The sequence below is a fragment of the Miscanthus floridulus genome, chromosome 10 (genome assembly GCF_019320115.1).
Source record: "Miscanthus floridulus cultivar M001 chromosome 10, ASM1932011v1, whole genome shotgun sequence".
NCBI classification, from domain to species: domain Eukaryota; kingdom Viridiplantae; phylum Streptophyta; class Magnoliopsida; order Poales; family Poaceae; genus Miscanthus; species Miscanthus floridulus.
In genome coordinates, this window is record NC_089589.1 from 77,432,255 (window position 1) to 77,445,155 (window position 12,901).

A 12,901-nucleotide genomic window follows, 5' to 3' on the forward strand; every position below is an offset into this window, starting at 1 on the left:
CCGCGGCGGAGGGGGGATGTCGCTCACCTTGCTTGTGGCCGGCGCCCTTCTCGACCGTGTGGCACTGCGCACACTTGGTCTTGAAGATCTTCTCGCCCGCCTTGGGGTTCCCGTGGGGAGCCTCCGAGAACGACGTCGTCACCGCAAGCAGATATCTGAGTTTGAGCCGATGGAGAAGAGGAGGAGGCCAACCGCAACTTCTTTGCCTCCTTGAGGAGCTTCATGGAGCAGATGAAGAGACAGGCACATCCAGAGAGAGATCAAGACAGAGGGAGAGGAAGAGGAAGAGACATGCACCTAGGGTTTCATGGAGCTGATGAGATGTCACATCGGGGGCAAACGAGCCGGCAACCACCAGTAGGCGCCGTGCCTAGGGACGGCAGCCGTTGGGGCCCCCGCAGCCAGGGGTGGCCACCCACCACCTGCAGCACCGGCGACTTGGCCAGGGCCGCCGTCGCCGTGCCCCTAAGGCGCAAGGGGGGAGAGGTGTGAAGGAAGAGGAGGGAGGCTGCGGCGTCCGCTGGCCTGCTCGCGCCAGCCGCCGTCGCCCGGGCCGCTGCTCGCGTCGGGAGGGGGAGAGAGCGTAGAGGAGAGAAAGAGAGGGGAGGGGAAGAGAAGCTCTGAAGGAGAATATATTTTTCGACTGTGCTCTAAAATATATAGTCAGTCATTTGTAGGAGCGGCTGGTGATTGAGCCGCCCCTACAAATAGAAACACCGGGGGTGGTTGGTGAGTGAGTCGCCCCTATAAATCAGACCCATTTGTAGGGGCGGCTCGTATCACCAGCCGTCCCTGCTGTTTCATTTGTATGGGCGGCTGGTCTCTGGGCTCTCAAGCACGCCACTGTATGGGTGGCTCCATCATCAGCCGCCCCTAAAAAAATTTGTCCCGTTGGTACAAACCGTTTTTCACGTAGTAATTGCTACAGCATGAAATGAAAAGCGACTAGAAGCACATTTCAATCGTGGTTTTACATTTTAGTTGTTAAAAATATATATTGCATCCAACATAGTAGTAAGCAAGAATATATTATGATACCGGATATTACACTGAAAATAACAAAGCAGGGGCAAAGTACATAGAATCCAACGCCAAATCTAGATGGCGGTTATTTGCCATATTCTTCCAAAGGAAAATTCCACGTGAATCGATCTTAAGAAAGCAACCAAGATTATCTGCTTAGGTCCATGGTGATCCATGGATACTCTAGGCACACACCTTCTTTATTTAGGACATCATCATGCCAAGCCAGAACCCACAATATATAAAAATCCCAGGTGCAATCTTACGGATACACTTCGAAGGCAACACGAGCTCCAAATTTCTTTAGAATCTTATAGTCGCTGAACCCTGCTTTCACGAAGATCTCACAAAATTCATTTTCATCCCGTTGGCGTCCTTTTGTCATGGTCATCATGCCAATGTCCATTAAGAGGTGAGTTTCCAACATAGGCCCAGAGTAGTCAATCACAATATCGCCAACGATAACTTTTCCGCCATCCTCTCGTGAAGGAATCGCCTTCCGGCATTGAGCCAGGATCTTCACGCAGTCCTCATCAGTCCAGTGGTGCAGCACAAGCTATATATCATGCATAGATTGGACACACAGTTACACACTTATGCAATGATTTGTAACTGAATTATGAAGTGAACATTCAGGCTAGAGCTTTATTTGAGCTTGCAAGTTATAAACATTAAAGTGAGAAAATTTAGATTTGTCATTTAGGTGTGTTAGAAAATGGTAGTGGTTCAAATTAAAGTTCAATTTTCGTATTGCAATTGTAATGGTTTGAATGAATTAATTCATATAATTTTAAGTAGCCAAGCCACAGTACAATTAAAATGGAATCTAATCAGGTTATTACCTTTAGCATCACAGTTTGAGCAGGTGGAATGAAGTTGAACATGTCACCTTCAACATAGTTTATCATGACACCATCAGCCGGTTTGGTGGCAATCATCTTTGGAGGGGCCAGCACAGTGCATTTTATGTGTGGGAAGGCCTTGACAATAGCCCTGGCAGCCTTGTCATCACCACAGGTACCGCAGCAGTAGGTCATCGACTGAATCCCCTCAAACAAGTCCCTGAACTCCCGCAGCGCAATCTCAATCCCAAAGTTGTCGTGGGCGTCCAAGGCTTCATTTGCCATGTTGTGGTAATCTGGGTCGAGGCTCTCCATGCTCTCATGGAACAGAGTTGCCCCATGCAGCTCCTCGAATGGCGCCGTCACCACGTCCTTCTTGAACCACTCGGCCAACCCTATCGCCGCTTCAAGGTAGCGCGTCGAGGTGCAGGTGAGCACCAGAGAGGTGTGGTTGATGTGCACCTCGTCAGGGATGCCGTCCACCAGGAGGTAGGACACGGGGTTGATGCAGTACCTCTCCTCCGCTGTGGTCTTGTCGACGGTGAACACGCCCGACACGGCCAAGAGCCGCAGCAGGCGGCGGATGAACGGCAGCTTGGCGGAGGGGAGGGACAGCGCGGTGATCAGGTCGGCGGGTGAGGCGGCCCCGCCGTGGCGGTGGATCGCCGTGGGGATGCCAAGCTCCACGGCGCACCTCAGTGACATGGGTGTGAGGTAGGAGAGGCTCACCCGCCATAGGTCGGCTTGTGCCTGCAGCAGCTCGGCATCGCTAGGCCGGACTACATTGGAAGCCATTGCTCTGCGCAACAGACTTTTTACCTATAGTGCTTCTGTATGTGTGTGCTACTGAGATACGTTGGGCAATGTGGGATTTATATATATACTACATCCGTCTCTCGGAAGTCGGAACACAAGATGAAAAACTAGTCAGTGCTCTCCATGCCTATGATTGGTGCAAAGGGATTATTACATACCGACTAGCAGCAATCAAATCAAGAATAAATAGCAATAAAATCTTACTCTGTGTGAACGATGGAAGCATTATTTGTGTGGATGAGGAAGCAGTGAGCTAAATCCTGTATATTTTAGATGATGGCACTCACGGACAGCTACTTCCTCCATAAAAAAAAGTGTTTGTTATGGGTTCGTGCTGACTATTTAAAAAAAATATTAGTATTTCTATCTCTAAATAAGTTTATTATAAAAATATATTCAATGATTTATCTAATGATACTAATTACGTACCATAAATATTAATATTCTGTTATATATATTTGGTCAAAATTGCAAATGATTAACTTATGGAGAAGTGAGAATGATACTTTTTATAGGACGGAGCGCTACCGGACTCACTGGCTTTGTCGAGTGCCAGGGGCACTCAGCAAAGCCCAATTTGCACTCGGTAAAGGCTTTGCCGAGTGCTGCACTCGACAAACAATACTCGGCAAAAAATACGTCGGCAAAGGCGTCTTTGTCGAGTGTCTTTTGTCGGGCACTTGGCAAAGCCTTTGCCGAGTGCCCGACACTCAGCAAAGTTGGAACCGATAAAAAACCCGAAAAAAATGAGAATTTTTACCGAAAAAATGGAATTTTTTTTAATTGATGGAGGCCCCCACCGGTCAGCGCCCACCCATCTCCGGCATTTTTCGCGTAAATTTCACGGCTATGTGGCTGACGGGATTCGAACCCGAGACCTCCCGCTGCGCACAAACCTCCTCTACCACTACACCACACTGTCCTGGATTCCGTTTTAGTTCTCAATATATTATCCTAAAACGACTGTAAATTACTTGTTTGAGGCCCTAAACGAATTCAAATAAAAAAGTTGTAAACTACAAAGTTTTATAACTTTTCGAGATCTACACTTTTAGTTTAGGAAGCTTTTCCATCCGAGGTTGTTTACAAAATTTGAATTTTAAAATTTGGAAATTCAAACGCAGTTTTGCATGACAAGATGTTTTCAAATCAAAAAGTTGCCAACTACAATGTTTCATAACTTTTCGAGATCTACAGAGTTTATTTTGGTTCTTTTTCCATCCGAGGTCGTTTGAAAAGTTCGAATTTTAAAATTTTGAAATTCAAACACAGTTTTGCATGACAAGATGATTTCAAATCAAAAAGTTGCCAATTACAAAGTTTCATAACTTTTCGAGATCTACAAAGTTTATTTTGGTTGTTTGGTCATCTGTTCATCCGACATGGTCGTTCTAACATTGTTCACAAATCTTATATATCTCTCTTGTAGTTTCATAAACTACAAGAGAGATATGTTAGATTTGTGAACAAATTCATTTTCACTTTGTCATATGAAGAAAAGACCAAAACAAACATTGTACATCTTGAGTTATACAACTTTGTAGTTGAAAACTTTTTCATTTGAATTAATTTACTGCTTTAAAATGTGCTTTGAAATTTTCTTTGCCGAGTGTCAAAAAAAACACTCGACAAAGAAGCTCTTTGCCGAGTGTCAAAAAAAAACACTCGGCAAAGAAGCTTTTTTTGCCGAGTGTAAATTGCTTGTTTGAGGCCCTAAACGAATTCAAATAAAAAAGTTGTAAACTACAAAGTTTCATAACTTTTTGAGATCTACACTTTTAGTTTAGGAAGTTTTTCCATCCGAGGTCGTTTACAAAATTTGAATTTTAAATTTTTGAAATTCAAACGCAGTTTTGCATAACAAGATGTTTTCAAATAAAAAAGTTGCCAACTACAATGTTTCATAACTTTTTGAGATCTACAAAATTTATTTTGGTTGTTTGATCATCTATTCATCTGACATGGTTGTTCTAACATTGTTCACAAATCTTATATATCTCTCTTGTAGTTTCATAAACTACAAGAGAGATATGTTTGATTTGTGAACAAATTTACTTTCACTTTGTCATATGGAGAAAAGACCAAAACAAACATTGTACATCTTGATGAGTTGTACAACTTTGTAGTTGAAAACTTTTTTATTTGAATTAATTTACTGCTTCAAAATATGCTTTGAAATTTTCTTTGCCGAGTGTAAAAAAAACACTCGGCAAAGGCGCTTTGTCGAGTGCCCGAAAAACAACACTTGGCAAACCACTTGGCACTCGGCAAAGAGCCGGTCTCCGGTAGTGGAGGGAGTACTCCACTACACCTATATAATTCCTAAAACTGTATTTTTTTACAAACCTTATATCCTAGAATTGTTTTTTTTTGTGGGACAGAGAATACAAATTGTACTCCTATCTCGGTTTGCTACTGCTTCCGAAGGAGCTAACATAGTAACATAGCTGTCAGATCTTTTCTTGTAGGGGCGTAAATGGTATGGATATTTTCTAACCATCCGACCAAAACTGAGAAGGGGTGAACAGTGGTCTAGATATCTTTTTTTGAATATCTAAACATTTTCTCAGGATAAGGATTCTGATAATTTTTTTAATATCAGATACGAACATAAGAATGATGTTATCCATGACATACCAGATATCCAGTCAAAGAATTCAGTCAAATATTAGATTTGAATTGCTCTATTGGATATCCATTATGTGCACCACCCTGCAAGCGCAAGATGAATTTCGGCTCTAAAATGGTAAATGATGTAGTTCTGGTTATCTTTTTTAAAGTTTGTGACGATGTATGAAGTATGAACTAAGTTCAAAGTCAACCTCACCAAAATATTATAGTACACTCAAAGCAAATTGAGAAATACAAAGTCGGTAAATGCAAACTTTCTTTTGCAAAAGTTTAAAAATTGAAAATAACTTGAGCAATTTGAGTAAAATTTATACATGTGTTGTATTCATAATTCATAATTTATATATTTCTATATTTGGCTTGACCAACAGAAAACATGTGATAGGTATATTATTGTTGTTGCCTTTACTTAAAATCCAAACAAATATTCATGACCAACGTTGTCTGGATCCAGCTTGTTTTTATCTTTGATACATATTTATTCGTATATATGTAATGGAAACAATTTCGCATTTGTCTTATATATACTCCATCCGCCCACGAAAAAAATGTTACTCTTGGAACCGAACCCAAGGTGAAACTACCCTTATATCTGTACTCTCCATGCGTATGTGAAGAAGTGATTATTACATCACGGACTAGCAACAATCAAATCAAGGATAAACAATTCTAAGATCTCACTCTGAATAAACAATGGAAGGAGTTGTGTGGATAAGGAAGCAGCGAGATAAATATATTTTAGATGATGGGACTCACATATAACTACTCCACTACACCTGCAATGACAAATTGTATTCTTTTTAGAACAAACGCACTTCCAATAATTCCTTACAAAAATTATTTGGTAAATCAATGATTTTTCCATGTAGCTAAAAATATCAAGAGTACATTTGTTTGATTTCTCCAATAGTTTCTAAAATATAAAAGATAATTTTGCATCAGAAATCCCGTACTATTTCGAAATCACACCAACAACTTTTATATTTTCTTTCTCTCTTATACATTTACATTGGGAACCTTACCCTACCCGTTATTCTTCCCCACATCCTTCCACCTCTAGATTGGCCCATTGATATACGCGCGTAAATTTGCGTGCAATTGGATTCATTTTCTGAAGTGTGGATAGATTGGGAGTTAGATACACAGTTGTTGGAGAGTGATTTTTTTTTCAATCTTGCTAAATATTTAGATTTTGGAAACCATTGGTGTCGGGGTTATAACCCCGGGGTGTCTCAAGGCATCGATTAGTTAGTAGGCCACGTGGCCCGCAATACGTCAGCTAGCAAAGGCCCGAACGACCGAGGCCTAGCTGAGCCAAGCAAACCAGGCCGGATGTTAAGGCCAGAGTCGGCGGTGACCCCTTCTCCTGCCTTAGCCGCACGACGCTCGGAGAGCGCACGACCTCTCCCTCATCACGACACAAAAGGAGGAACGAAGAGAGGTCGAGCATAGCCAAACGTGCCTGATCGGACAAAGACATGCACGGCGCAATGACCTCACAAGGGCCGAGGGGACAACAGTCACCTTGGTCCGGTCAGACGCCAGCCCTGCACTATGCAACACGGACAAGACAACACCGCCCCAAGGCGGTGACGACGGGCACGATGACTACCAGCCAGATATGGCCCGACAAGACGCATGTACGATCCCACCCACTACGGTAGGGGTCCGCAACGAAAGCTTTCACTTAGAAGCCATCCAGACTGGCGGACAACCACGACCCCAACAATCGGGATTGTGGCCTTCAACTCCTCAACATGACCAAGCGATCGACGAACCGGGGCGGCTATCAACTCTCATACGATGCCCTAGGAAATCAAGAGATGATGACAAAGAGCATGGCAAAAGACGTGTCGTACAGGATGGCTGGCGAACCACCACTATGCCTACAATGCCGCCATAGCCAACACAGTAAGCACCACGCTGCACCACGCTGCGATGTGGCCATAGGACCATGATGACAACCACGCCCAAGCATACTCCACAAGACAGCGTAGCTTGCAAGCCAAATTAGCTAGGACCTCTCTCAGGCTCATGACCCTTCAGTCGTGAGAACCTGCTGCTTTGTAGATGCCCTGGCCCTGAACTCTATATAATGGCAGCCAGGGCACCCACCTCAGAGGATCATGGTCATTCTGAGTCTCCTACTCAATCACACACTCTCCACGTAGTAGGGCTCCTGAAGCTTCCCTTTGGACAGCCCATCGTCTAGCTTAGGTTCTTCTACCTCTTCTACCATTCTTGCACACCCCATTGTAAGAACTTCAAAGCATTCAAGCAAGGAATAGGCACTCAATTACCTTTGACACTGGACATAGGGCTCTGGCCTACACCAGTATAAATCCTCATGTCTTTTGGATGCTAACATCATCTTCCTCGAGCAGCATGACAATCGTATAAGCGATGGCTCCCTGCACTTATGTCGGACTTGCTCTTGGTGTGGCCCCAGCAGCTGCATCTGCTTCAAAAGCCTTGAGTTCAACGACATCAATGGGCCAGCTCCCATTGACGGTCTTCTCTCCGACCAAGCCCTACGCTTCAGGGACCTGGACTTCATGGCTGACCGCCATGGTTAGCTATGACTCAGTGAAGAGAATGTGGCTCCATCGCACATCTCGACACCTGATCATGGACCGGCCTATGTCAGTCCTACGATCATCAACTCTAATAAGCTAGCATGCAGGATCAATGCCTATCTCGAGACAAATCCTGAGCCAGAGCTAAGTCAATGCGTGTTCTATGTGTTGGCGAAAGCTTTCGCCCAACTCTCCAGATGCAGGCCCCTATCGCCAGAGGCCGAATTCTAGAATCCTAGCACTGCACTGCCTTCGAAATGAAGGACACGATCACACTCTTTGAGCGGGAGCTCACTAGGCGCAATGGCCGCTCGATGATGCCAGAATCCTACATGTTTGTGGAGATGATGGAGCGGGATCCAAATCCCTCTATGACCTCCTATTGGCCACCCCTAAAACATGGACACTAAGTTTGATTCTGAGGGGAGTTACCGCCCGCTAAGGGAATGCAACATGTTGCATCTCTCGGAGGATGGGGTGGCGCCAGCGGAGGATGCAGAGGATGACGCCTACCCAATTCCATGCACTCCACAGAGAATAGGCCGAATACGACTAGGAACGCCAGGAACAAGCCAAGGCCCATGAAGTTGATCAGGCTAACTAACGCTGCAATGACAGGTGCCCTAGCCTGCCACACCTCGACGCCGAGGGCACGTGGGTGCGGGCATGCCATGTATCTGATCAAATCCAACATGACAAGAGGGAGATGCCTGTCTTCCCTTGTGCTAGTCAAAACATCGTAGCAGCCACCATTATCATGCGAACGGCCCCTGAACCCTCAACCGATGAGGGAAAGTGCGTCCATCAGGAGCTGCGGGACCTACTAGAAACCTTAGTGGTACAACAGGCTCAAAGCTTCGCAAAGGGGTTGCATCCCTAGTCTAGTTTTCGTACACATTTCCTTGGCACGTGGTGCCCCCGAGGGGCACCACGCACCAAGCATGCTCCGATCGGACGACGACGATGTGGCATGTAGGCAGGAACCCTCCCCAGCACATAGCTACTACATCAAAGATTTCAATACCTGGCTAGCTTAGGGCACTTGGCACCCTAGGCCAAACTAGGTGAGCAAAGATCAAGTATACTATGGTGACAGCTACCCAACAACCACGGACAACATCCTAGGGTTTGGGACACATGACGCAGCTCGAGCCTAGACGCCTGCGGTCCACAGACGCCATTCTTGACGCGCTTCCGTGCACCACCAAACTTAATCAAGTACTACAGGGACACCAACCCCGCCGTGTGGTTGGAAGACTTCCGCCTCGCCTATCAAGCAGGCGGGGTTGACGATGATCTCTTCATCATCCAATACTTGCCACTCTACCTTGAGGAAAACGCCCGAACATGGCTCGAGCATCTCCCCACGAATAGCATCCACTCATGGGTAGACTTCAAGTGCATCTTCGTAGGGAACTTTTAGGGTACGCATGTGCACCCTAGGAATTCCTAGGATCTCAAACCCTGTAAACAAAAGGCGAGAGAAACTCTATGCGAGTAGATCCACCGCTTTTCCAAGCAGTGCAATGAGCTCCCCGATATCGTGGATGCGGATGTGATTAGAGCATTCATCTCTGCCATGACCAACAAAGCACTCGTCCATGAGCTTGGACGTTGCAAATTGTAGACTACGTTGGAGTTGCTCAACCTCGCAACAAGCCACACATCCGGCGAGGAGGCCATCCATTCAATATTCTAGAAGCACAAGGGTAAGGCTCAAGCCAAACCTACAGACGAGGATAAGGACCAGAACCGATGAGTAAAGGGCAAAAAGGATAGTTGTAGGCGCCGCGACAATGAGTTTGTCACAGCAATCGATAGGGTCCACAAGTAGAAGACCGGCAAGTTCAACCATGTTAGTTTTGATAAGATAATCAAGATGTCATGCCGTAACCACAGCTATCTAGTTAAGCACACCGTTGAGGAGTGCGACCTCATCAAGTGCTACTTCAGCGGCGACTACGAGATGATAGGCACGGATGTGCTGTCTAGGCCCACTGGCAACGAGGAGAAGGGTGATGCGTATCCCAACACAAGAGGGTGCCTTATGATCTTCGACGAACCGATGGCGTACGAGTCTAAACACTGGCAAGAGCTCACAACTAGGGAGGTCAATGTGGCTCCTTGTGCGAAGCCATCCTAGCCTTCTTGAAATAGTTAGAAACCACGATCACTTTCGATGGAAAGGATCACCCCGACCACATTCCACAACCGGGGCACTTCCCCCTCATCGTTGACCCAATCATCAGTAAGACCCACCTATCTCAAGTCCTCATGGACGGCGGGAGGGGCCTCAACCTCCTCTATGCCGAGACGTACGATGCCATGGGACTTTCATGGGCAGCGATATGGCCATCCGGTGCTCTATTCCATGGAGTCATACCCAGGCTCTAGGCCATGCCCCTCGGATAGGTCAACTTACCTGAGACTTTCAGAAGTCAAGCCAATTTTTGCACGGAAATGCTCACCTTCGAAATAGCGGATTTCCCTAGCGCCTACCATTCCATCCTTGGCTGACTATGCTACGCCAAGTTCATGGCTGTCCCCAACTACACTTACCTAAAGCTCAAGATGTTCGGTCCTCACCGAATCATCACCATAGGCGGCGACCTCCAGCAGGCCCACCTCTTTGAACAGGAAAATTACAACATAGCGATAGCCATGTGCCAACCCTTGGGTGCTGAAACTGAACACGGCTTCCCTATGCTTTAGGGGAGCATGCGGAGGTCGCGCTTCATGACCTCAGCCACAGCACACGACGAGGCAGGTGATAGCATGGCCTGAGGATGACACGATCAACGAGCACCGGAAGGCTCACGACATAGTGTACTCCTCAGCTCGATGAGGCACGCACCCCAAGCCTCATCGTGTGAAGCACCGCGAGTGATGAAGGTCATGACCAGTGGCACGAACACCCAGCATTCACATCAAAGCTACTCTCAGCCATCTAAGATTTTGTACATAATGGTCAATGAAACATCCTTGCGCCTAGAGATCGCATCATGCCTCAGTGAATGCACGTCAAAGCAACACTCTAACAACACACATAACACCAAGCGACCTGTGCTGATAGGTACATGCCAGTTGACATGGCTCACCCATGGAAGCTACACTATGATACACCACGCATCGATGTTTGCCGAAACAAAAATCATCATGACCCTAGGAAATGAGGACAACAAAAGGCGCATTGCCGCTAGATCTGGTCCACAATGCCTCAGTCATGAAAACAGAGTCGCACAAAACTAAGCTTCGTGGGTCGACCCCCGGGCAAGGTCACAACTATGGCATTCAATCAACCAGATCGACAATGGACATGCAAAAGAAAAAGAAGCGCAGGACACAAACTAAAGAATTTCATTCATCAAAGGACCCTAGGTACAATCTAAGGCCCCTGGCCCACACCGCAGAGGATGTCCTCCACATCTACAGCGGCCACAATGGCGGCTATAGTGGCAGTGAAGCCGCTGACTAGCTTTGCTTGCTCTGCCTGCTCTGCCTGCCTAGCATGATCCGGGAAGCCAGGCACCACCTGATGAAAATCCTGGCTGATGCAAAGCTGTAGGGTGGTGAGGACGACGTCGGCTCCCTGCCGGACTCTAGCCACCACCGTGCGTTCATGGTCCTCCATCAGGACAACCTCCCAAAGGCGAGCCTCCTCTGTCTTGTGGTGGGAGATCACTAGCTGCTCCTCCAACGCTGACAACAAGAAGATAGGAAGATCAAAGAAGGATCAGAAGTGGTGAACCATGAATAAAACGACAAGATGAAGAAGCACCCTTACCCACGATGTGGGCCTGGGCGTCGGTAGCCTCCTCCTACGCGGTGATGGTCTCCCTCTTCGAGGCCTCAAGGGCCACTTGGACAGCGTCGAGATAGTGCTCCAACTGGCTCACCTCATGGGTGGCGTCGGAGAGGCACTAGCGGGCCTCGTCCGCCCCATGAACGAGCTTCCAGAGCTCCTACCGATCATCTAAGGAAGACGACGATGAGCTCAACCCCCCAATGGGTGGGGTCACAGCACGAGTAGCGTCGATGGCCCCTATGAACATTTCATGGGAGGCAGCCTAGGAAAACATGCACAGTCAACATAGGTCGAACCCTCAAACTCGAGCATCATCTATATGCACTTACCCCTAATCACACAGGCATGGATGGATAGGTGGAGGCGCCCCACTGACACCCAACAACTCCTCCAACGGTCATTTGCCATGACTCATCCTTGTTAGTGAGAATGGAACTCCAGATGTGCAAAAGCAAGAATAGGGGAGTAGTGGAGCGGGCGACTCAAAGCGAATGCCTCCTTACTGTACCACACCGAGAAAATTTATAGCTACTAAGGTCACTTAAGGCACATTCATGTTCACTCCCATTTACTAACCGCTTGGAGAACCCCACAGAGTAGGTGAAGAGATCAAAGGGAAGGCGGAATGATGATTGCCCACGCAGCGGCGCGAACCAAGCAAGCCACACACACACCCTCCCTTTCAATATCATTTCAATTTGTGCGCTCGTGTTCTACAGCACATGACTCCTTTTGAGTGGACACCATTATGCCATGATGTGACCGGGGAGGCCAATTGCCCCTCGAGACCATGCGGGGAGCGACCCGCCAAAACCACAACCCCGTGTTGTGCTTAGGAAACCCACTCTTAGGCTGATCCTTAGAAGGGCTCAAGGCCACAAAAGGGATAGAGGCAGGGAGGAGATGGGACCCTGCAACTCTAATTGGTGGTGCGGAGCCACATGACCATCTCTCTCTATGTCCGAGTCATCTGTTTTGAAGTCTCCTTGGTGGTTGACCCCCTCTGGGGGAGGCATCTTGCCCTCTGGCCACTATGGGGGCGGTTGGGGACCAATGGGATTGATGACCAATGATTTATGGGACGTCTCCCGATGAGGCATAGCCAAACTCCACGTTGATTGGGGATGATATCGGGTCCCACTCGGATTACCCATCGACCCAGACGAGGCGCACTGCTCTAATCATGTGGTTACGATGGACATGGCTCT

The 12,901-nt window shown here is 47.1% G+C and overlaps 1 protein-coding gene across 1 annotated transcript; it reads right to left on the bottom strand.

Moving 5' to 3' along the window:
• Positions 1-1,081: 1,081 nt before the first annotated feature.
• On the bottom strand, positions 1,082-2,702 carry LOC136484917 (flavonoid O-methyltransferase-like protein Os11g0303600). The gene is made up of 2 exons (XM_066481890.1): positions 1,866-2,702; positions 1,082-1,579 (listed from the first exon to the last, which is right to left on the bottom strand). The coding sequence occupies exons 1-2, from the start codon at positions 2,658-2,660 to the stop codon at positions 1,286-1,288; spliced, it is 1,089 nt and encodes a 362-aa protein (XP_066337987.1). The 5' UTR covers positions 2,661-2,702; the 3' UTR covers positions 1,082-1,285.
• Positions 2,703-12,901: the final 10,199 nt, after the last annotated feature.

Excerpts from the sequence above, each read along its gene's own strand:
- LOC136484917 (XM_066481890.1), bottom strand. The coding sequence starts at position 2,660 with ATGGCTTCCAATGTAGTCCGGCCTAGCGATGCCGAGCTGCTGCAGGCA. Across the intron at positions 1,580-1,865 it reads CTCAAACTGTGATGCTAAAG|CTTGTGCTGCACCACTGGAC; the intron begins GTAATAACCTGA and ends CATGATATATAG.